At 38.5% G+C, this 24,271-nt stretch overlaps 1 protein-coding gene across 1 annotated transcript; it reads right to left on the bottom strand.

Moving 5' to 3' along the window:
• Positions 1-250: 250 nt before the first annotated feature.
• On the bottom strand, positions 251-21,386 carry LOC144031396 (polyamine-transporting ATPase 13A3-like). Its single transcript, XM_077538507.1, has 32 exons — positions 21,236-21,386; positions 18,940-19,003; positions 17,394-17,567; positions 15,033-15,224; positions 14,865-14,935; positions 14,352-14,435; positions 13,568-13,637; positions 13,343-13,477; positions 12,853-12,925; positions 12,229-12,360; positions 11,439-11,606; positions 10,265-10,422; positions 9,307-9,495; positions 8,172-8,233; positions 7,663-7,801; positions 7,389-7,466; positions 7,142-7,292; positions 6,816-6,936; positions 6,395-6,519; positions 5,642-5,799; positions 5,335-5,457; positions 5,161-5,240; positions 5,028-5,070; positions 4,693-4,802; positions 4,420-4,516; positions 3,078-3,150; positions 2,832-3,003; positions 2,523-2,704; positions 1,970-2,058; positions 1,153-1,233; positions 858-947; positions 251-631 (listed from the first exon to the last, which is right to left on the bottom strand). Exons 2-32 carry the CDS (start codon positions 18,988-18,990, stop codon positions 452-454), a joined length of 3,651 nt encoding a protein of 1,216 aa, XP_077394633.1. The 5' UTR covers positions 18,991-19,003; positions 21,236-21,386; the 3' UTR covers positions 251-451.
• Between the last annotated feature and the right edge of the window lie 2,885 nt (positions 21,387-24,271).

Raw genomic sequence — 24,271 nt, 5'->3', positions numbered from 1 at the left:
TAACTTACTTGTTCGCTATTATGGCAAATACATTCTCGCTACATATGAGAATGAAGTTCTTTGAATCCTTTCTGTAACTCTTCTTGTTGTAACCTGGTGGCAACCATCTGTTATTTGTTTCAGAAGGGGAGAAGGTGTGAACTTCCCCTTGGGGATACAAGTATCCAATGATCCATCCATCCATAGCCTTCAACAACTGTCACACAGTCAGGTTTCGCCCCCCTCACAAAACAAGGCAACCTACTAAGAAATTGTTACAAATGTCCTTTAATGTAAAAAGCCTAAATCAAGTCTCGGGTTCAAGGACATCCTGAAATCACAGATGTACTCCAACAAAGTCCTTAATGTTCAGTTCACTTGTATTTTAACCCATATACTGTACTCATCCATCCAGCCATAGCACTAGGTAAGGAATGGCATCTAGTAGCCACTGTTTCTGTCATCACTGGTGTCAAAATGGGACTGATATGTGTTGAGGTGTTCCAGCGTAGGTGATGGTTGAGGGTGCGGGAGGCCAGTCAAGCTCCTCCTGCAGCTTCAGAGCCAGATATTTATATTTAGTCTTTGGGGGACGTTTTTTATGACAGAAGATCCTGGAGAAGAAAGTCGAGCCCCAAAGTTTGTTCGCCATCTGAGATCAGGTGCAGGATGAAGGTAGAAAACAAAAAGTGTGTCAATATGAGGTACGCTGGGACTGACAACAGACTCGTTTGACAGTGAGGTCACTGTCAAACAAATATAAAATATAAACGTACATTCTAATTCAAAAGTTGTGCGTGTACCTGATGCAGTGGATAATGAGTGTATGTGTAAAATCACACCATAAGGTTTTTCAATCAAATCAAAATCCTGCCAACCTGTGTTATGTTAGCGGTGTGATGTTTGCTGGTCCACTTTACACCCGGATTTGTTGGAAAAAACTTCCACAGAGTGTCAAGGATCAAATTCTAGGAAAAAATTGGTGGGGGGGTCACAGAGCTCCATTTTATTGATTCGCAATCAGGACTATTTGAACATGTGACTCAATTGGCTAGAAAGTATGAAATATTAAAGAAAGAATGAATCACTGTGCAAACAGAATGCAATTTTGTATTTTGACTTAAGATTATAAATGAAGTCATTCTGAGGAAGACTGTGAGAGTGTGAGCATACCTCCAGGATGAAAGACAGAACTGCATGTGCTAAAATAATGATGAGGAGTGTAATGCGCCACTCGTAAGGAACGGTCGCAATCTGAGGGAAGGAAGAGAACCAGGATGAGCACACATCATTCCTGCCAATCACTGAAGTTTATACGGCATCATGCTGATATCAGTGGTATACATTTACAACCTACATTCAAAATTTGTTCCATGAAACTGTCTTACTTTATTCCTAACAGTCTATTTTATTATCTTTGGTAACATCTCTCTTGGCTGCATTGTTTACATTATGTGTATGTGGATTTGTGTCCAATCATATTTCAGCAGCTTTCTGTTGCCATGCCATCGAATCTGCCTTCAGAATTAGTAATGCTGGCTCAAGTAACTTGAACTATAGTAATAATGTGACTGTTTCATTAACCAATCGGATTTAAACACTAACTCAAATAATGTCAGTGCTTTTCCATCCTCTGATTGGTTGGACAGCGCAAAACATGGCTGCAACGATCTGCATCCATTAAAACAAAATGGCCGCAAGAGTAAGAGAAATTGACATGGTTTCAAAGAAGACTGCCAGAAAAGCGAGACGTGTGTCTAATAATTAAATAAATAAGGGTCCCGAGATTGACCCCTGAGGAACCTCACCGTTCTTACAAGCCATTTGGTATACAACTGATGGTTTCTATAATTGTGATATGATAGTGATGTTGATAAGAGGTGGACTGAGTCTAGTAAATCTCCTCCAACTTGAGGTACCTAATAAATGTCCCACCACTGATAGTTAAATAAAGCCGGTCGTTCAATAGATAAATGAAAACAAAGTTCACCTCCATCAGCTCATCAACAGCAGGAATGGGATTCAGCATGATGAACAGGATAAAAGTATACAGAATAGTGCAGGTTAACACGAATGACCCTGAAATTTCAAAAACAGACAAAGTTAGACTAGAGTAAACCTCCCAACCACTATGCCAGCCACAGCACAGTAACAAATTATCAGATGTGCTTGCCAGACATATCAAATTTCACTAAACTGATATGAAAGTTATGATTACAAATAATGTATATGGCAGTGACATACGTTATATTGACAAGTGGAACAATTCAATACTCTTCCACCAGATGGCAGAATGTAGATTTAACGTGTATCCACCTGTTTCCATTCATAAAACTTGTGAACTTGTGATGAATATGTGTATTGGCTCAACAAAGATGGGGGCACGCTGCTCTAGAAAAATATACTGGAAATTATAATTCCATTAGATAATTGTTTTGTTTTTTAAACCCAGTGTGTCTAAATAAACCATGAGAAATAAGGACAAATCATGGCAAAAAGTGAAAGCTTTGACAACAATTTCTTTTGCTTACACACAGTCTTACAGTTTTTATAGCTTGGTTGTCGGAAGGGTTTTCCTTTGGCAAAGACAACGGCGACGATCAAGTACTGGAAGGCAGACACATAGAACAGCGAGGTGTTTTCAAAGTTCCTGATAATATATAGGGCTCCAGTTTCTGTTTTGTTGAGGCTGCAGCAGTCACTGAATCTGGAGTCATTGCACTCACTGTGACAGAAGAGAAAGTTTGTGAAAATAGACAGCAAACCTCATCACAAACTACAACTTCACAGTTGAAGATGACCTCAATGTGTTTAGAGGTGATGGGTCATAAAAAAACAAAGTTGCCACTCACATTTCCTGAGGAGTCTGATACCAGCTCTGCTGCTGCACTAAGAAGAAAGTAAAAATTTGAAAGAGTAGGCAGTTGAGGATCTGAAAGATAATTGAGGAGAGCGCCGGGATGGACATCAGACTGGTTGGGGGGGTGCGTCGCACCAGCTTCTTCCATGCTGGGTTCAGACTCACTATACATCAAAACAAAACAGTTTATATGAGTTGTACCATTTCACCTTATTGTGCATGACTTAATATGACTCACTGGTGAAGATGATTAGAGAAAGCATCACAGTGTCAGTTAAGAGGTACTGCCAGTCTCCAAAATTGCTGACAACCTAAAAAAGGACATCATGCTGTAAATGTTAGCTGGCAAGCATAACAGCTCAGGATCACCCCATCCAGTGGAAACTATTGCTTGAACGTGTGTGGCTGCACATAACGCAAAAACATTATGCATACTGTATAAAACTAACGGTTAATCTCATTGTAATTAACACCACACTGAAGAATGTATTTCCATACTTGTGATTTCATTTGTTAGGATTCTTTCATTTTATTATCGTACAATATTTTTTGAATTTATTTTATTGATCAAACGAGCACATACCTCCAATTAATCATGGTAACTAAGATATCAGTCAATGACTTTAGTTATGGATCTGGCAAAAATAATCAACATTTTTAAGGATTTTTACACAACAGTTTCTTAAATACACTTAAGACTTTTTCTGAAGCAAAACAACCTTGCTACCTTTCTGATGAAAACATAAATTTCTTGTAATATTAATTATTGTGTATGATTATCCTGACAGTCCTGTTTAGACATGTGCGGGGGCAGTCAGCTGGTTTCACTCAGGAAAATGCACTTTTTAAATACAGGATTTAAACAAACAAACTACATCTCAATTTATAGATATGGGCTTTTCAATAACGTGTGGGGGTGATTTTGTCCTAAACCCCCACACCCCCAGCCTGTATTTTGCCATTTTGTGTTTGTTTTGTAAACAGCGGGCCGTTTCTGTGGAAAAACAGTGTTTACACCCCTCCAGCCAATCGCAGAGCGGGGGGTGGCGTGTCGCAAACGGGGCCGGGCGAACGTGTCAGCTGCGTGACGTCACTCCCGCGGCAATTTGAAAGCACGCACAGATTTTATTTTTATTTTTTCCACTCACTCACTCACTCACATGTGTAAACACTGTCTTTCCACAGGAACGTCCCACTGTTTACAAAACAAACACAAAATGGCAAAATACAGGGTGGGGGTGTGGGGGTTTAGGACAAAATCACCCCCACACATTATGAAAAGCCCATATTATAAATTGAGAAGTAGTTTGTTTGTTTAAATCCTGTATTTAAAAAGTGCATTTTCCTGAGTGAAACCGGCAGACAGCCCCTTTAATATTAGGGCCTTTTTTAATTAAACTGGCCAATAATCTATTTACCATCTAATTTATTTTATTTTGAATGTTCCTGTTCATGCCTTTGCAGCTTTGCATGTTTCCCGCCTTTAAGGTCACCCATTACCACCATGCCTTTCAATGAGTAACATCAATGAGTATTATTTGAAACAGTCAAAAAATAACCAAACATTTCAGAATAGATACCGTGTAGAGCAGAATGACTCCGCAAAACATGATGAGGCTGAAGAGGGACATAAATTTGAAGACGCAGAAAGTTGTGACAAGAGCAGCACGGCCTTGCCTGTGGACAATGAGGGAACCACCAGAATCTCAAGAATTAAGTTTCACTATTACTGGAATGTAAACATGCATTTTTATGTATGACAACAGTGATAGTTGACACAACTGAAACATCAAATTCTCTGTCAAAAACCTGGATGACGCTAACAAAATCATGTCCAACTGCAAGCAAGCTACCTGATGAGGTTGGTAATGCAGGAGATGTTTGAGATGGAGGAGGTGAAAGGCGAAGCCACAGAGGCCTCCAGCTCAGAAAGAGAGATCCCGCTGTGAGCTTTCTTAAGTGCCTGGAAGAGACCGAAACAAAACTTCAACAGAAGAAATTCACATGATATTTTTTTCACCCAATTGTCTGAAGAAACACTTTAGTTATGCACAATTAAACTACAATCTAATGTAGCGTAAATTAGCTTGGTCACGGAATGAATTCACCTCATAAGACAAGGTACCACTGTGCAAGATTCCACAGAAAAAAAATTGTGAATGTGTGATATGTAAGTGCAGATACTTACCCCACAGTCATTCGCACCATCCCCAACCATGCCAACGGTGTAACTGCATGGTAAAACAAAAAAAAAAGATACCATTATACACTCAACTTCCATAAAGAACACACATCATGTGAAAATACATAAATGATCTGACTCGATGCTCTGCAGGGCTTGCACCAGCTGCGTCTTCTGGTCTGGGGTCATGCGGGCAAACACAGTGGCTCTCAGGAGGAGCTTTAGCGCCCCCATGAGGAGAGACAAAGAATAACATCCACTTTTTGTCATCCCAAGGCACAGACAACTGGAAGTGACAAATGTATCTTAATACCTTTTGGACAAGTTGTGGAAAGTGCTCAGTGATGACATTGAAGGCTCGCCCACTCACAGCGAAGTGATAGCCAGGATCCTCCTCACTCTGCAATCCATCATCAGCTAAAATTATCTTAGTAGTCTGAATGGGAGCACAGAGTGAAAGAAGCACATTCAAAGACATTTTTTTATTTTATTTACTGGAGAGTCACAATGAAAAGCATCCAGGCCAGATCTCCCAGTTCTATTTTTAACCATTTGTATTTATTTGTTGCCATGCCAGTAATAATAATAATCATAATATTTTTGACATAATATTCGCTTACCTGATTGTTTGTCTTTAGTGGGTTCTCGGAGTATCGCCATGTGATAGTGGCAGTGTTTTGATCATTAGGAGGAACGGCATCTGCAATAATGACTTTCTCATGGCCTCCAATCATTCCGCAGTCTCGAGCCACTGATATCGCGGTCAACATGTTGTCACCTAGCAGCACGCAAAGGTGATGGCAAAGAACAACGAGTTTATCTGAACTTGAAACATACTAGGGGTGTTTAAATAAAAAAATCGATTCAGCAATATATCGCGATACTACAGCTCACAATTCTCGAATCGATTCAATAGGCAGCCGAATCGATTTTTAAACATCCATTTTTGATGGAAAAATATTCAGCAAAATGTCTTACTTAGGGTTAGGATTCACACCTTAAGCATGGAAGAATGTTATATTAATGGAGCATTAAGCCTTAATATTTTATTTCAATGCTGTTCAAACATGAAACAGATTACATGTTTGTTAAATATAGTGGCTCACAGTTATAAGACTGAAGTTTCAGATAAATACATAATACCTTTTCATACAAATTGTACAGTGTACATGCACGTTTACTGAATAATATTTTCTAAATTTGAGTAAAAAAAAATTGCAACAATCGATTTACGAATTCGTATCGGGATTAATCGGTATCGAATCGAATCGTGACCTATGAATCGTGATACGAATCGAATCGTCAGGCACTAGGCAATTCACACCCTAAAAAATACTATACATGACTTGAGAAAACCTTAAAGGAGTGTTTACCTGTAACCATTAAAGTCCGAATGTTGGCTTGTCGTAAATCCAGCAAAACACCAGCAGTCTCATCTTTGATTTTGTTCTGCATGATGATCAGACCAAGGAAGTCCATGTTGGTCTCTATCTGCTCTCTTTTAAGTCCAAGCACATACAAAAAACACTGAAGTCAACTTATATACCTGCATCTCTTCTACTAGATGTAACATATACAATAGAAAACCATTTCACATAGCATTTTTTTGTGTGAATTTGTGAATGATTTTAATTACATGTTTAGAAACATACATTTCTAAAATATTTTGTTTCAAAACTAGAGACATTACTACTACTACGATGTGTCCTCCACAAAAAAAAAAAAACATCTTAGCATTTTCTGTGTGGGGTATTTCTGCGATCATGCAATGATGCTGTGTGGATGAATGCATACCGGCTGAGGCTCTGGACTTTATGCCAGGAGAGTGCAGAGTCCAGCTGGTGATGTGCCAGAGCAATAACCCTGAACCCCTGCCGGGTGTAAGTCTCCAGGGTCTCTGTGAAACTCTGTGGGACTGTGGAGACAAACCGTGGCAGGGCAGGCCTGTCTGTCACATGTGAGCTCAGTATATTAACAGTTCTGTTGAAAGTATATTGACAGTGACAGTCCAGTTAAAATGAATCTTTGACAAATATCGCCTTCAGTGGCAGATGAAGGTACTCAAAATGTATCAATGGACATACTGGATTACTTCAAATGTCCATGGACACATGTCTGACCTGTGTGTGGTTTGCAGAGATTAACCACAGTCTCTGGTGCTCCTTTCAGGTAGCAGTCAAAGTGTTTTTGTCCCAGCTGTCGGACCACCACACTCATCCTCTGCAGTGCCGATGAAAACGGGAACTGGCGCACAATGCCAAACTCACAGGACTAAAAGATAGATGACATTAACATTTCTCCAAGAGATAGGCAGCATCAAGTGAAAAATATACGGCTCACTTGATAAAGACGGTGTTTAAGGATTACCTGATCCGGAAATTGAACAACAGTGGAAATTCTGGCATTGTAAAGTGCAGTCTGGTATTCGGTTGCCTCCTCAAGAATCTGGACAAACAAAAATCTATGATTGTATTGTTGAAAACTGACTTTGGAATTTTTAGTTCAGGATTCTGAATTGTTAGACTACACATCAAAAGCGGAAAAGTTACACAGTCAGGTTTTGGTGAGTTATTAATTTCAAAAATGCTTGTGAAAGCAAAAATGATATGTTTCCTTTAAAATATGAAAATATGAATATTACCGATCCGGTGGCACTGAACACCTTGACATCTAAAGGGTCCCCACAGAGTTTGCCTTCTATGGTGATCAAGGAGTGGCAAGTTGCCATGCAGGCGGCAAAAGAAGTCTCAGTAGATATCTTAATGCCTGGCGCTGAGAAACTGTGAGACAAGGAAGAAATGACTCACCAATTTGACTGTTTTTAAACTCGAAAAGTGTGTGTTTTTTAATGCTGCCATGAAAATCATCAGTGTCGAACGCAGCCTTTGCCTGCTTACGTCGTTATGTCCATGAATCACGATACATGTTTTCAGGAATCTATTGTGGTGAAAATAAATGCTGTACACTCGTTTCAAGGTTACAATGTCCACTTGCTCTCATATTGTAGACAGTTGGATAGACAGATTGATACCACACAACACTAGAGAAACCAGTTTTGTTTTGACAATTGTATACATTGAAACTTTTAAGTGAGTAATGTTTAAAGTATGAGGACCCAGAATTCTGTATCCACAAGATTAAACAACTTACATGCCATCTTCAGCTGGCTGAACACCCCACAGGTCTAAACAGTCTTCAGTCAGAGTGCCAGTCTAGTAAATATTGAAAGTCAGGATACTGAAAGTTAGGAATTATAATTAGGTTGTCACTCATTAATTAGACATTTAATAAATTAATAAGAAAAAAAAAGACCATTTGAATAGCTTAGTTCAATCAACAGAAAACATCATAGTTCTATTAAGATATTAAGACTTCAAAGGGTTCTTTATCTAAATACATTTTAAGAATATCAGAGAAAATGCTGGGGGGCTTAACTGGGGCTCCACAGATTTCTGCACCCCCTAGTCCTGGTAAAGCGCAAGTAAAACACAGTTCATCACTTCAACGTGACAAAAATGATGTTGTGGTTTTCTATCATTACATTACGTATTAGTATCATCATTATCATTAGTACCATCTGCTCTCTTACTGGCTTCTCCTAAAAGTGTCCTGCAAAAATCCTTTTCGAAATTAATGATAATGTCTGTAGTTGTTAAAGATGTGACGATGTCATAAAATCAGCGACAGGGACATATGAGCTACATGCTACCTGGGTCAGTTTGTGGATTATTTGAGGTTTCTTAAGTTGAATTGAGGAATTTGGACTTCTTGTTTGACCCTTAATCCAAAAGGCTTCTTCATTTCTACTTTCCAGGTGTGCTGTATGTGTTTGTTGGCATCTTTGGGGCAGAGACATCTCTCCCCAAAGATTGGCACATTCCATGGAATAAGTGGCCACGAGGGAGCCTTTTTGCTCCGTACTAGGCGGGTGAATGAATGAAAAAAATGTCATTCACCGACCACACCTAGCGACAACACCAACACCTGTCATGTTAGCACCCCCCACACCCACCAGAAACTCAAATAGGAGAACTCCACACCCAAAAATTTACAACTGAAGAACCCTTTTGAAGAAATGTGAAACAGCTTAACGACCGTGAAGATTCCAGCTTCCTTGATTTAACTTTTGCTGATTACCATGACCGGCCTGGATGGCTCAGACCTAATCAGACACAAGTACTCACAAAAACTTTAGGGTGTTGGACTTTTGGGTGAGAGTTCAGGGTGGACCAAAAGGCACTACTAGTAAGTGTACATCAACTAAATGCAATGAAATGAAGCCCACCTTGTCAAAGCAGACCAGGTTCAGCTGACCTGAGATGTTGATCCTCTGCGGACTGAAACAAAAGATGCCGACTCGTTTCATGCGCCGCTGTGCGTGCAAAAGACCGGCAGTCAAGGCCACGGGTATGATCGGAGGCACGGCAATAAGAGTAATGTTCAAAGCGTCGTAGATGATGGCCTGAACAGAAACCTGGATGAGATCAACAAAGAGACACACACATTATAATTTCATGGTACTGTATAGATCATTTCATAATGTTTGTAAACAACAGCTAGTTCCGGGTGGCAGAAAAATGATTGACTAGAGCTGATGAACTACAGAAATATTGTTCACAGTTGTGCATGTCAAACGGTTTAAAAATTGTTTCAGTTTCGTGGAAAAAAATGTGAAATTTAACCCAGAGGATCCTGTTTATGAGAAGGATAAATGAAGTGAATGCTGAAATGCTTGTACAGAGAAGATTGCATGACTGTGGCATCCTACAGAAACAGGCTGGGAGCCAAACCCCCATCCGGGTTTGTTAAAGGCATTTCCCACAGGTATGTATGAAATGTTTGCTCTGCTTTGTCTGAGTAATTTAGCAAAACATAATGGATTTCCTGCTAGCTAACATCAGCTCTATAGCACAATATCCATTTTGCCGCTGCAACATTAATCCAAGGACTGAAAAGTCAGTTAGCAAGTCCCTCAATGATTTTATGCTAACTATGTCTGAATGTCCACTATGTTCCTTGTACCTTGGAAATGATTCACCGCAGGTAAAACCTGCTTTACCAACTGACACTTGACATATTCAAACTACAGCAGTAGGGAAAGAGGCTACAATCATCCTTGATGCCATGTGGGCCTACCCTGTTTTCTCAAAACATACTAGAAGTTTTTAAGGATTCTGCCACCCGGAATTCCACGTGACGTCATGTTGCAAAGTGTACAAGCTGATGAATTTGAGAAGTGATACCCCCAATATGACATCAACGACGATGGCGTAGAAGAAACCCAGCACTGCCAACACCACCATGCACATTAGGAACTGTGTCGTATCACGGTGCAGTTTGAAGTTGGTGGGTTTCGGGTAGAGGATGGATCGCACAAGCTGGCCCTTTTCTGTACTAAAGCCTGTTGGATCATGAACAATGAATGTACATTAATGTATGTAATGCATTAGTAAGGCAAAACAGTTGATGAAGATTGTTTTTTTTTTTTTGTCAAAACTTAGCATAAAAGTTCTAATATTCTTTAAAAGTTAGAAACCTTCCATGGGAATTAATGGCAATAAACCAGGAATTTACTAACTTAACGGTTGTTTCTTGATAAGGAATTTAAATAAAGTTGAGGAAACCTATTTTACTAATTTTAAGCTAATGCTAGCTTAGTATTGCTAGCGCTGCTATTTTTTGGAAGCTGGATCCGAGTTCTCTATGAATTTGAAAATTTCGCAACATTCAAATCTTGCTAGCAGTTTTAACATGGCAAACTCCCTATTTAACTCATTTACTCCCAATAATGTAAAAATACGTTTTTATTTTTTAATGTTCTAAGTGTCCCAAAGACATATTTATACGTTTTTTGTTTTTGTTTTTTTGTTTGTTTTTTTTATGCTAGAGCATACAGAAGGCTTTGATGCAGCCTCTCAACTGCAAAGAACGATTGCAGAAATGGTAGTTATTACACAAACGGCCAGCTAAAGCTAAATTACTTACAATTTTAAATAGATTTGTGAAAACTGATGAAACCTAGCTCTCTTCTAATGCTAATTGCTGCAAAACGGAAACAGATAGAAACATTTTTTTTTCCAGATGAAAGAAGAGACTTTAATCTTTGTTTTGGTAAGTTCCATGCTTTTATAGCAATTGGAACACAATATTCTGTGGGCCTTGCAAAATCAGTCACAATCCAGTAAAACAGCTGGGAGCGAACGGGACTGCTTCTGTGAAAATGGCTGGGAGTGAATGAGTTAAAATACTCTTGAATTTCCATTCATTCCCATTAAGGCCTATTAACCTCACCTACTTCCCATTGAATATTTACAGTTTGGGATATAGGTGCGTCCAGAATTGCCAGGCTAAACAACTCGTGAAAATTTACCAGAAAGTTTCCATATATTTTCCACCCTTTGAAACCAGTGTCCTTACCAGTTCTGACCACGACCACCTTTACTAGCTCGCCAGCATAGTAACGGCTTTGAATCACATGTGAGCCACAGAAGAGGGTGTGTCGCTTGTGTTCCTCCGTAGTGTAGATCCTCTCTGCGTCATTGCCTGAACTTGGCAAACTGGTCTTAGTAACAGGTACGCTCTCTCCTGGAGAACCAGACAGACATCCAAGAAACGTCAATTAGGGTCAAAGGAATGTTTGACTAAGGGAGGAGCAAAATTCTTTACCTTACGGTAGTGAACGTATGTCAACTTATAGGCCTTAATGAATGAAAACACATTTTTAGACTTTCGGCTGCTACACACTGCTTTGCACAAGTGCTTTATCAAAAAGATTTGAGTTGACCTTACGAGGATTGGGACTGTTTTATTCCACCAATCAAATTTGCTTCACGCCGTCAGCTCCCTCGCCCACAGACATCAGTATTTTTCTTTTCCTATTCTCTGATATTTTGGTCAAAGCAAAACTGTTCCAGCCATGTTCGACTAGCAAAAACACTACAATACATTTAATAACCAGAAAGTGGTGAGTTGAAGTATTTCATCACAGGGCACGAGCTCAGTCAACATGGCCTGTCTAACATCATTTTATTAAATTGTTTTATGCTTTTCTAATGTCAATAAAAAATAATAATTTTGAACTATAACAGATGATGTACATGGCACTTGCATTCTATTAATTATTACTATAACCATGTCATAGTTATAGTATTAAGAGGTCTATTGGGTCAGCTAAGTCCCCGATGAAAGTAAGATGTGGAAAGTCAACCTGTCAACATGCTCTCATTCACAATGCAGGTGCCACGAATGAGCACGGCGTCACAGGGCATGATCATCCCATTGGCTGGAATAGTGATGACATCACCGGGTACCAGCTCAGTCGACATGACCTGTTCAACATCTGAAATCAAGTTTGAAAAACAGGACAATTACTGATAGTCCTCCAGATTCTGGATTCCAGATCAATACATTCAAACCATATTAAAGGGAATGTTACTACAGTGGTACTTCAACTTAATTTACATGTGATCAAATTTATACCTGTACATATGTATATGAGATACATTTTCAAATACAAATTAATTGGAAGGCCACTATCAATTCCCACCCATATAATAGAAAAAAAAAATATCAATTATAACTCTTAAGTACATCAACGTCTCTTCTTGCACACAAGCATTACAAAAACTTAATTGCACCATTTTTTATTTCATTTATTTTACTGTACTTGAGCGGCAGGGTATCAGGAGCTTACTTATAACTCAAATTTTGGAAAAATAAATAAATTGACGATGATGCAGCATCTCATAAGTCAAAAAAACTTCCCAACTGTATTTGAAAACACACAGTTGTTATTTCATAATAGAATTAGGGAATTTAATGGAATACGTGCCTTTATTTCTTCTGCGGACTGAAACTGGCATCATACTGTGTGCGACCACCAAGTTATGCAATTTCACATAATGCTGGAATGAGAGAGAGTAGAGAAAAGATTTAAAGACTCATGAATTAAAAATAAAAAATAAAAATCAAGGCTACAGACAGCTTGGAAAGGATAATCTAACAGAGATTACTACATATGTGACACGACATTTCCATGTTAAGTTGAACTGCTGCCAAAAGTGCAAATTGGATCACATGAAATCCGCTTTGACGTCACAGTTTAAATGCGCAGTATAAGCATAACAAATTTTGCTCACATTAGATTAAAATTTCACAGGATTTTTTTTTCCTTTTTTGAAACATTGTAGCCGTATTTTTTTGTGCATACATATAAACACACAAATCTGCAGATAGCGTAAATAGAATAATGATCAACACATTTTTATTTCATAGGAATGGCAGACTTCAAGAGGTCAAATATATGGTTCAACTTTGCTCACCTTTCTAATGCTGTACAAAGAGGCAGCTATTAAAAGCACCGAAAAAATTAACATGCTAAGAGAATAATGGAAGTAGTCCTGAACAGCCCACAGAATAATAGCAAAGAGCTGGAAGATGTAAAACGGGTTCAAGACCTTGAGGGAAGAAGAGAACATAAATGATCATTAAAGAACATATGAGGCAAAAAGTATAAACAAATGTTCTTTTCTTATCCCGAAACGTACCTCTTTTACAAACAGCTTGAGTAAAGATGGCACTTGTACGTCAATCTCATTCTTGCCGAAAAACAAAGCTCTGCAGACAACAAGCAGTGGGTCTGATTCAAAAACATATTTGAAGGATTTGTTGTGAGAACGCTTCTTAAAGGCGAGGTCAAACATCCATCCATCCATTTTCGTAGCGTTCTATGTGCCCTACTATAGTTTTCTGATAAGTGATTCATATTGCATTTCCGGAATATAAATTAAGCAAAAACAAGAATCCACCCATATTTAGACATCTTAGGCTGCCATTTTGCTTTGTACTGCCACTTGCTGTTGACTGAAAATGACATCACAACAACCGTCAAGGCTCACCTGTTTTCTGGGTTTGGTCATGTGACGTTTGCAAGCGGAGCTCATGGGTACTGTGATGTCAGTTCAGTTTCAGTCGAGACTTCAATGGGCAGTACAAGCCAAAATGGCAGATTTGGGAAGAAAAATATTTGCCTTGACTTCCCCTTTAAGGAAATAAAAGCAGAGTGGGCTTCAGGACGAGGTCTTGAAATTCAACCAAGTCATCATAGTGATAAAGGTATAGCACTTTAAATCTGATAATATTCTACAACGTAAAATCACTCCCAATCATTAAACACTTCTAGTGGAGTGCTGTTTAGAAAACATGCGTGGGTGAGTGCCACATTCTTTTTTTCTTAAGTAACATTTGAGACTAGAAATGAGGACCTGTTGTTTCCAGTAAATGTCTTGAGCTAAAAACACTAGTCCAAGGAAAAATGTAGAATGTTGGTACCTGTAGTCTTGTGTCGTCTTTGTTAGTCCGTAGCTGTGGTCTCTGTGAATGGCTGCACAGCTCTCCTTTTTGTCCTCCAAGCCCCTAAAAAGTCACTTGAATGTTATTTCTGCTCTCATTAAATAGATGAGTGATTTTCAAAGTGTGAGCAAAAGAATTGCTGTCTATGATAAGTACAGTTCATTTGTATTTAACTTTTAAATTCCCAAAGCAGGAGTTGAAGTGCATGAGCTCAGTGTCGGTTAGCCGAAAAGAGCCTTGGAATACTGTTAACTCGCATGCTAGCTGGTGACTAGCGCATAAAGCTACAGTAGATTACAAATCAAATACAAAACACTACCAACTACAACTCTACTATGCTACTGTAATTCATTGTTGGTCATGATGGTGGCCTGGAAAGGTGTATTAAAAAACAAACAAAAAAACAAACAAACACTGCTATAGATCATAAATCAACAGCTAATATAGAGTAACTAAGACCAGTGATAGCAAGGTGTTTTACGGGACTCGTACGTAAATGTTTCAAATTCCTGTGTCCCTTCATTCCAGTAGTATTTGATGCTGTGGAGAGTGAAGTAGTTGACCTATGAAAAGCACAGGGCGAAAAGGGTAATCTGGCTCATTTCATTAAAAACCTATTGACAAGCAACACAAACATGAACAAATCTATTCGGGCCTCACGATGTTAGCAGACTCTGTGTGGTAGAATTTGCCACTTTGCTCCTTCTGTTCAAGAATGAGGCTTTGTTGGTGGTCGCGGTGGTGTCCATTCAGTAAGTGAGCTGCGGACTGATGATCGACATTATCAAAGGGGGTCTTCCCTGGAGCCAACATCACGTGTACTCTGGCACGAGTCCACAGCCTGAAATCATCCTGTGAAAGCAATGAAAACTGATTTGTCTGTTATCATTGAACATGTAAGCTGAGGTGTATAAATGTGACATGAAAAATGGCACTTAGATTTGGTATCAATTTCAGTATCAACATCACAATAAGACCACAACAAATTGTAAGCATACACTGCAAGTACTGTGCAAATGTTTTTCACAGTAAGCTACTTATTTTAAGTGTATATCATAATTTAGCTTTTTAAAATACTGTAGTCACTTATTTGCACATTTACAACAATAGCTGCAAACTTTGCTATATATTACATAGGGTTGTTAAAAAAAAAAATCGATTCGGCGATATATCGCGATACTACATCACGCGATTCTCGAATCGATTCAATAATCGGCAGAATCGATTTTTTTTTTTTTTTTTTTTTTTTTTTTTTTTTTTAGGATTCACACCTTGAGCATGGAAGAATGTTATATGAACGGAACATTAAGCCTTAATATTTTATTTTAATGCTGTTTAAACATGAAACAGATTACAACCTCTGTAAGACTGAAATTTCAGATAAATAAATAATACATTTTCATATAAATCTTACACTCTACAAGCTTACTGATTAGTATTTTCTAAATTTGAATGAAAAAAAATCGCAACAATCGACTTATAAATTCGTATCGGGATTAATCGGTATCGAATCGAATCGTGACCTGTGAATCGTGATACGAATCGCATCGTCAGGTACTAGGCAATTCACACCCCTAATATTACATAAATGTTACACCTGAATGTGAAATTTAATCTACATATAAATGTTTAATCTAAATATTAAATCTAAGTGTTAAATTGAAATCTAAACATTTTAATCTGATATGTAACATTAAATTTAAAGGAACACTAAGCCGTAGTGTTCTTTAGTGACTAAGGAACGTTTCAACTTTCATAAAATGTATAATTCTACTAATGAAACATCGACTTACAACTAGTTGAATGCTATCTTTGTCATGCTCTGTATCCCTTTTACTGGGACGAGGCGCAACTTTGAGGAGGGTGGCTGGAATCTTGCCACACAAAAAGCTACAAATGTGCTGACTGCTTTAAGACATACGTCACTTTCCCCTGATTCAAAATTCACACTTTTTTTTTTTTTTTCAATTGAAGCTAAACCCGACAACTTATTTTCAATGTTGAACCGCTTTAGAAATGCCACCCCACTTGGCTTGTTTCGGATGTGTGCAAGTTTTTTTTTTTTTTTTTTTTTCAAACTGGTTTGCTGAACATATTTTTCAGCCCTGCCCCAACCTGCATGCCTCACATATACTGTCTGTGATTGATCTCGTTTGTTTGCGCACATCGACTGTGTATGACGCGATCAAAGGCAGCTCCAAAAAAAAAACGTGATGACATGTAAAAAAAAAAAAAAAATAAGTCCATATTTTTTTGTATTGTAAAACTGTGTTGTGTTTGGGGGGGGGGGGGGGGGGGCGTTCAGGGTTCCTATCTCAGCTCCTTCCCGTCATGCTTGTGTGCATTTTTCTTCATCGGGGTTTTCTTAAGTTCATTGAAAACTAACTCACATTTATGCCAATGGACCTGTGAATGATTGTTTGTATATATGTGCCTTGAAATTGTACTCCATCTCCCACGCAAGATCAGCTGGCGTAGAGTCCAGCTCCCATGTGATTATGATGAAGATGAACGTTACAGAAAATGAATGAAACAAGGATGTGAAGTTGAAAGACGTCAAGGTGGTCCTAAAAAAAAAAAAAAAAAAAAGTGCATACCGATATAGGTGGCAGGCATGCCGATAAAACAGACAACACTAAACCACTTACTCCTCCCTAACTTTGGACCAATTAAAAGCTGTAAACTAAATCTGTCATCCCTGCATATTTTACCTATGACTCACCTAGCGTTGGAGTTTTGCATTTTTTTTTTTTTAAGCTACCATCAATGAATAAAGATTCAAATATGATTACTTCATCAAGTTGTGCTAAACAGTAAGTTGGTATATTGCAGGACTCCAAGAAGGTACAGATACAAATACTTCTGGACTTAACTGTAAATCCTTATGGAATCACACCTGAAATGAACTTGTCTGGACTTGACACAGCCCCATTGAGCATGCTGATGTACCACATAGTGACCTGACTGAAGCAGTAAGACCTGTAGGAACGTGTGACAGCGAGCATCTTTGTCTGAGCGTACCGTGGTCCTGAGCAGCAGAGTGTGTGCTTCCCCCAGTGAGCAGAATGTGCAGGTGGCTTTGACACCCCACTCAGGTAGCCAGTAGAGCAGCAGCAGCAGGAGACCACCGGAGCAAACGGCACCAACACCCACCAGGATCATTTTCCACAGGCAGGGCCGGTAACCCCACACCTCCTGTATGCCCATATCAACAGATAGTTCACTTTTCTGACGAAATCAACCCTCAGCTTCAAGTCTGACATTTCAAATAATTCCACAGCATTTTTGTTGAGTGGAAACACAATATTAACAGAAACTGCATTGTCTGATGCAGGAAACCTTCCCCGAAATATTGTGACCACTGGGGTTTTTCAAAGATCAATTTTAGAGACACATTTGCTTCCCTCTCATCTCAGTACATTACAAACGCATGCAAAAAAATATATAGCAAAATTAACACCACCACAATATTTCACTTAGAATCTCTCATCTAATATGTTCCAGATGGGACCAAGCCCTACCACAGATTGCAAAATAAAAAGCACAGGTAATTAATAAAGATAAACCAAAAAAATTAAATAAAATCTTGACAACAATATGTTCTATGCAAGCCCACTATAGTCTAAATACGGTATTCTGGTTAATATTGCGTGATCGGAATATGAGTTAAGCAGCAAAATCCAGCAGTTTGTATCACTACTTGCTGTCGACTCGAGTGAAAATTACATCACAGCTCGGCTTCAGAAACAGGTGAGCTGTGATTGGTCGTTGCCTGAGCCCTGAGCATCTTCAGTCAATAGCTAGTAGCCCCTTGAGATGGATAAAAACAGCTGCATTTTGATTCATAACTCATATTCCACAGATGTAATATTAATCAGAATATCATGTTTAGGCATATAACATTGTCAAGAAATGTTCAATGTTAACTTCCTCTTTAAAAATTTATAAAATTGCCTAAATGAATAGTTTAACTGTAAATATACCACAAATTATTAACTCAAAACAGCTTTATCTTTTCAAACATATTCTACAAGATCATAAAAGATTTACAGAGGATTACATTTTTTTCAATGAACCTGAAGTACATGTTAAATACAGCGATGAAGATTCTCATAACTTTCACTAACAACTCAGGTTAAAGTTAGCTCCTCCCCAAAATACAAAGTTTAGACTCTGTATTTCCTTGAGATCAATTCCTTTTTAGACAGGGCTTTGGCCACGTCTTGTGGCATTGTAGCGCGTCATAGAAAGAGCACACAAAGCACAAATTGGTGAGCAGGTACATTTTTGGATAGGCATGGGACTACGACACCTTAGTGTCAATTACACTCCAAAAGGGATATAGTAGACACTTGGATAAATAGCCATCTATCCTTCTTAAGCTTATCTGAGGGTCGGGTCACGGAAGCTGCAGCCTAAGCAGAGCCACTTCATCCAGCAACTTTCAAGGGGATACCGTGCCGAGGTGTTCTCGAAGAGAGCTTAGTCTGGCCTCCTCATTTCGACCACTCGTATCCATAATCGTTTTGTTTTGATTAATGATGGATAAATAGATTGGGACAATTACCATCTCATCCTCTTGGCCTTGATTGATGAACTTAATTTCTCTGGTCCCCATGCTGACAGAAGTGCTGGAACGAAAACACAAGAGAATTTGGAGTCTTGTTCTAAAGCACCTCAGTCAGCAGTTCTCTATTATAGCCCCTTCAGACCCGCATTTTTTCTGCTGGGCAAAATTTCTTTCTTTCTTTGCTTATTTTGACTTTTTGCATTTAAGAATAATCTGTAAATTATTATGATGTTTATTATGATTATGATTATGATTATGATTATGATTATTATTATTATTATTATTATTATTATCCATCCATCCAATTTCTTGACCGCTTATTCCTCACAAGGGTCGCACACCTAGGGACAACTCGGAGCACCCAATTAACCTGCCATGCATGTCTTTGGAATGTGGGAGGAGACCGGAGTACCCGGAGAAGACACCTAATGACATCATAAAGTGCCAGCAGCTCGTTTTCTCAGGTTTGGAGGGGCTGGTGCTTGGGTTACATAATGACCTAGAATTTCTCATTAGAGGGGTGAATGGATGAAAACACCACTTCAGTCATGTTTTTGATAAGGAATTAGCATTTTAACACGACTAAACGCTCCAAAAAGTTGATTTCTCATTTTTCCGTCCTTTTGAAAGTGTTTCTCATACAAATATTTATTGTAATTATGGCTTTACTACTAGGGATGGGAACCTCTGGGTACCTCACGATACGATATGCGATACAAGGCTCACAATAACGATTATCTCATGATGTGACGATACCGCGATTATCGATATATTGGTCAGGTCATAAATCAACGACACTCTACGATAAAACTACTCAAGACATAAACTGATGTTTTTTCAATGAGAAAATACTTTCTTTTTGGACCATCACTGAAACACAATATTAAAACTGGCGTCTTCTTCACAGTGAGTACTTAAGTACGAATGTCTTCTTAACAGTGAACACTTTCTGTGAACAAATTTGTGTCTTACTTAAACACTATTGTCATGCATCTATCAGGCGAGAAAGTATCACGATTGATTACGATATCGATATATCGTCACGCTCCTATTTACTACTGCATTCCAGGTCCAGAAAGTAAAAATCCTGAAACAGTTTGGCTTTAGCTACAGATGCTTTCTATCGGGTATATGCCATGGAGGAGGCGGGACTTTCGGGTTTCACACATCACTACTGTTTCCGGTTGCTATTTGCAACGTGTGGGCCGCGTCCCAGTTCCTGCACTTCCGCTCTTGTGCCCCTCGGTGCGTGTTCACGTCGACGGTTGCGAGCGTGTAGTGTGTCTCAGTTGTCCGAAGCATTTCAGAGAGCTGAGACGCCCTGCGCACTCCCGCACATCGGGGCAGCGCGCGGTTAGGGGGTGCAGGGGTGGGGTGCGACTGTTGGAATGCAGCCAGCAGTGGCCAGAAACAGCGCTGATGTGTGAAATCCGGAAGTCTGTGAAATCTACCCCATATAAAGTTTGCCATTTTGATTTTATTTTGGGAATTGTGCATCCTTTTTGGCCTTTTGATGAAACTTTGCATACACATGGCTTGGCAAAAACATTTACATTTTGGACGATCCTTGTCCTATGTAACAGTACCCCAACGTGGCCCAGGTTGTGAGGGCCCTTTATAGCTGCTGCATCTTCAGGTTTTCTTTTTTGATTTTATTTATTTATTTATTTAAATTCAAACTTCAATTACTCAGTGCCACGAGCACTTAAACAGTTTTGGACTGTTTGAGAGAAAAATTCAACTCTACCTAAGAGACCAAAACTATGTTGATACAAGATGTATGAATCATTGTTTTACTTGAAATGAAATTGATATGATCTGTCAATTTCTGAATTTGCACATTCTGATTCTATATTTTTTGCCTATTTGACGTCCATGCTCTAATTAAACAATATCATACCTGTCAATGCGTTGGTGTTGTTTTACTTTTCATGAAGTATTTTTAGGGACTATTATTCGAGTAATTACTGCAAGGACTGGAGTCGCATATTTAAAGGAACAAGACTCTTTTAGTTGAGTTAAATTTGTGGTTACCTATTCGACACTTAATTGTTCCTTACTACGAATTGGTGTTTTGTTTGCATTACGGGGCTTCTCTTGACACATGGTCGGCAGAAATCAAAGTGCTCAATTCCAGTCCACTGATTTATTTACATTACAAGTAGGAACACGTGAAACAACCTGCATCTGCAAACGACCAAAATTACACGTAAAAAAAGTGTCGATGCTGAGCAGCTCCTTCACGCGGAAGTCAACAAATGCATTAATTGTACAATCAACAGCCATTACTTACCGTTTATTTGTCCCGTGCTGACTCTTCCTCCATACACGGAATTGAATGAGCGTACCTGTACCACGACATTTCTTTTCTGACTACGTCTGTGGTTATTTTGTCTTATTTAATAATCAGGCCACACCTCTCAGGCTGGATTTACACCGTTTGCATGAAGAGAGACACAAATCCGGATTCCCCCGCCTCCCACCCCGCTCAAGTGGCACATGCAGTTCGCGTCACTGCTGCATAAAGACAAAAGAGATCATCCAAAAAGATATCTACCAAGTCTCTTCCGAGTCTAAAGATAAAAATCAGATAAGCATCGGATAATTTGTATGGATTGCACATATGTTAAAGTCTCCGATTGCACGCTGCTAATATACTAATAAAACAAATGTGCCAAATAACAACGATTACTGAAACAAAACACGGAAAAACATGTAAAAGTAAATAAGTAAGTTACAACCACAACAAACAAAAAGTACAACTATTAACAAAGCAAACGTGAGCTACGAAATATGTCTACTCATACAAAGAAAAAATACACAACTACATTGCTGCTGTTGTACTACTAACAAAAACATGTTTTTTGTTTGTTTTTTTTGTTTTTTTTTAAGGTACATACAACTCAGCAATTAACAATTGTAATCTTAATGCAAAGGCAATGGAAGTTCCCCAGGGCAGTTGTGTATGTGACGTTATAGCTGCGATGATGCCCCTTGAGAAGTGATCATCGACGAGGTTGGGGTGGGGGGTGTTGGGGAAAATGTCATATGAATGCCCCAAACAAGCATCCACAGAGGTGCATCATGCCCGTGGTGGATCATTTTCGTTCGATTACGTCATGTCCAACTGTAGATTAACAATACATCATTAATGTAACAACTTTTTATATCAAATTGTACCTTTGGGCTGCATCGTGGCCTCATATGTGGCCAATTGAAATCCATGAACGACAGGTACATTTTTTTAAATCCTTATTTACTGGATTGAAACATACAATTTGGATAGACTCAACACTTGACCATTTTTGTTATGTTTTCTATCAGATTTGATTACGTTTTAGACAATAGTGTATAGGAAAACAAGGCTTATTAAAAACAAAAACAAAACAAAAAAAACTTTTTACGACATGCACATTTTCTAAAAGACGTGAAGGGCAATAAACAAATAAATAAATAAATAAATAAATAAAATAGAATAGAATAGAATAGAATAGAATAGAATAGAATAGAATAGAATAGAATAGAATAGATATGTTATACTAATGAGAAGAATTGATGTAAGGTCAAAATCCTACAAACTTGTCTGTAGTGAGAGACTGATGCAAAAAGCTGGAAGAGCTTGCTGTTAAGGATCTGAAACCAAACTGAGAAGGGCACATCAGACTGGTTGGGGGGGGTTCTTCTGCTCCAGCCTCATCCACACAGGGTACAAACTCGCTAAACACCCAAGCAAACCAGTTGAAAAATTAGGTACAGTATTTAAATATCGCTTACCAGGAACCTGAGTTGCGTCATTTTCGTGCAGTGATGTCTAACTATTGTTCTACAGCACATTAATGTGTCATTAGAGGGAACCATTTGTGTCACGGGAAATGATCCAAGGTAACATAATTGGTCCGAAAAGCATTTAGTTAATACCCTCACCAAATTTGAATGATTCATGTAAGTCAAGTTTAAAACTCATCAAGAATATCAAATGAGGCTTCAAATTCATGAAAATCCAGCTATTTGTTGTTTCTGAACGATTTGAGCATATCCACGGAAACCATGCGCCATTCAAGTGTAAATCCAATACCATTACTAGCACCTAGAAAATAGTTGCTAATTTGCGTAGCATCTGTCTATTGTGTACACTCAACTCCATGTGCCGCAAATACATATCTGCTTGAATAGAAGCCTTGGTTGCTCGAATGTGTGTTCAAACTTGTGCAGGATCTGTTGTCAATTCAGTGCTGATTATCCTGTCAGAATTTGGATTGTAGCAAAGCTGTGTCCAGTGATTTTTCCTCTTCTCAGTATGAAATCTACGCAAGTTAATAAGAGACAGAAACTATGTTTTGTTCTGTTTATTTTTCGTCATGCCAAGTTGTCAAGATGGGTAAGGTAGATAATTAGCAGTGAATGTATTTTTACTTTTGTACTTCAGTATGTTTCAGTCTGTACTATTTAACTTATTTAACCATTACTTCTGTTTTTGCCAGTTTTTAAGTATCTGTACTTCTGCATAAGCATAGTGTGCGAGTACTTTTACAAGTGTTATGTTCTGGGGTTGGATCCCAAAAATGCAGACACAAATAAGAGTTTAACACTTTATTTGCATAACATCAAGAGGCGTGGAACTGACTTGACTAGACCAGAAACAACGAGAAGGCATAGAGGAAACAGAGGCATGGAATTAGCTTGAGGAACAGTTGAGCAGGCGGCCAGATGGACAGATGAATAACTCGGCACCAACACACTTCTCTGTCAGACTTATATAGACAGCGAATGGATCAGATTGGCTGTGGCCAGACATGTGGGTAACCCTGATAGGTCGCTGAAAACAGGACTGACATGGATTTCTCTGATTGGCTTCTGACCAGATAAAGAGATTAAAGATTCCTGACATCACATAGCTTCTGACCAGTTGAAACTAGTTGCTGGTTACATGCTGATTGCATCAGTTCAAATCGGACACTTGACCCAAACAAAACACAGTCATGACAATAAGCTCTGTTTATCATTATTAAAAGTGTGCAGTTTGTTGCAAAATAAGGTGTAGTTTAGATTAACTTCAAATGCTAGATGAAGTCACTTATGTGCCTTACAGCTAAACACCCAAGAAGCTAGGCTCGTGAATTGATTTAACAAAATGCTTAAATAGCATATTAACATGTTTGTAAATATAAGTAAATTATTTATAAAAAAATTAAAAAAAAGTTATCTGAGAGGAATGGGCATTTGACTCAATTTTCTTGCTCAGCTAATGGAGAAAAATAATATTCTTCATCACATTTGACAGTGCTACTGTTGAAAAATTACTATCATAAAGAGAGGGACCAGTCATATG

This window comes from Festucalex cinctus, chromosome 1 (genome assembly GCF_051991245.1).
Source record: "Festucalex cinctus isolate MCC-2025b chromosome 1, RoL_Fcin_1.0, whole genome shotgun sequence".
Taxonomy (NCBI): Eukaryota; Metazoa; Chordata; class Actinopteri; order Syngnathiformes; family Syngnathidae; genus Festucalex; species Festucalex cinctus.
Note: the sequence above shows the minus strand (reverse complement) of the source record. Positions and strands in the feature narration are given on the sequence as shown.

Bases quoted from the DNA above. Each gene is read 5' to 3' on its own strand.
- LOC144031396 (XM_077538507.1), bottom strand. From the start codon at position 18,990: ATGGGGACCAGAGAAATTAAGTTCATCAATCAAGGCCAAGAGGATGAG. The intron at 10,423-11,438 runs GTAAGGACACTG...ATGATCCAACAG, and splicing joins GGTGGTCGTGGTCAGAACTG to GCTTTAGTACAGAAAAGGGC. The intron at 3,004-3,077 runs GTGAGTCATATT...TTTGATGTATAG, and splicing joins TTCTCTAATCATCTTCACCA to TGAGTCTGAACCCAGCATGG.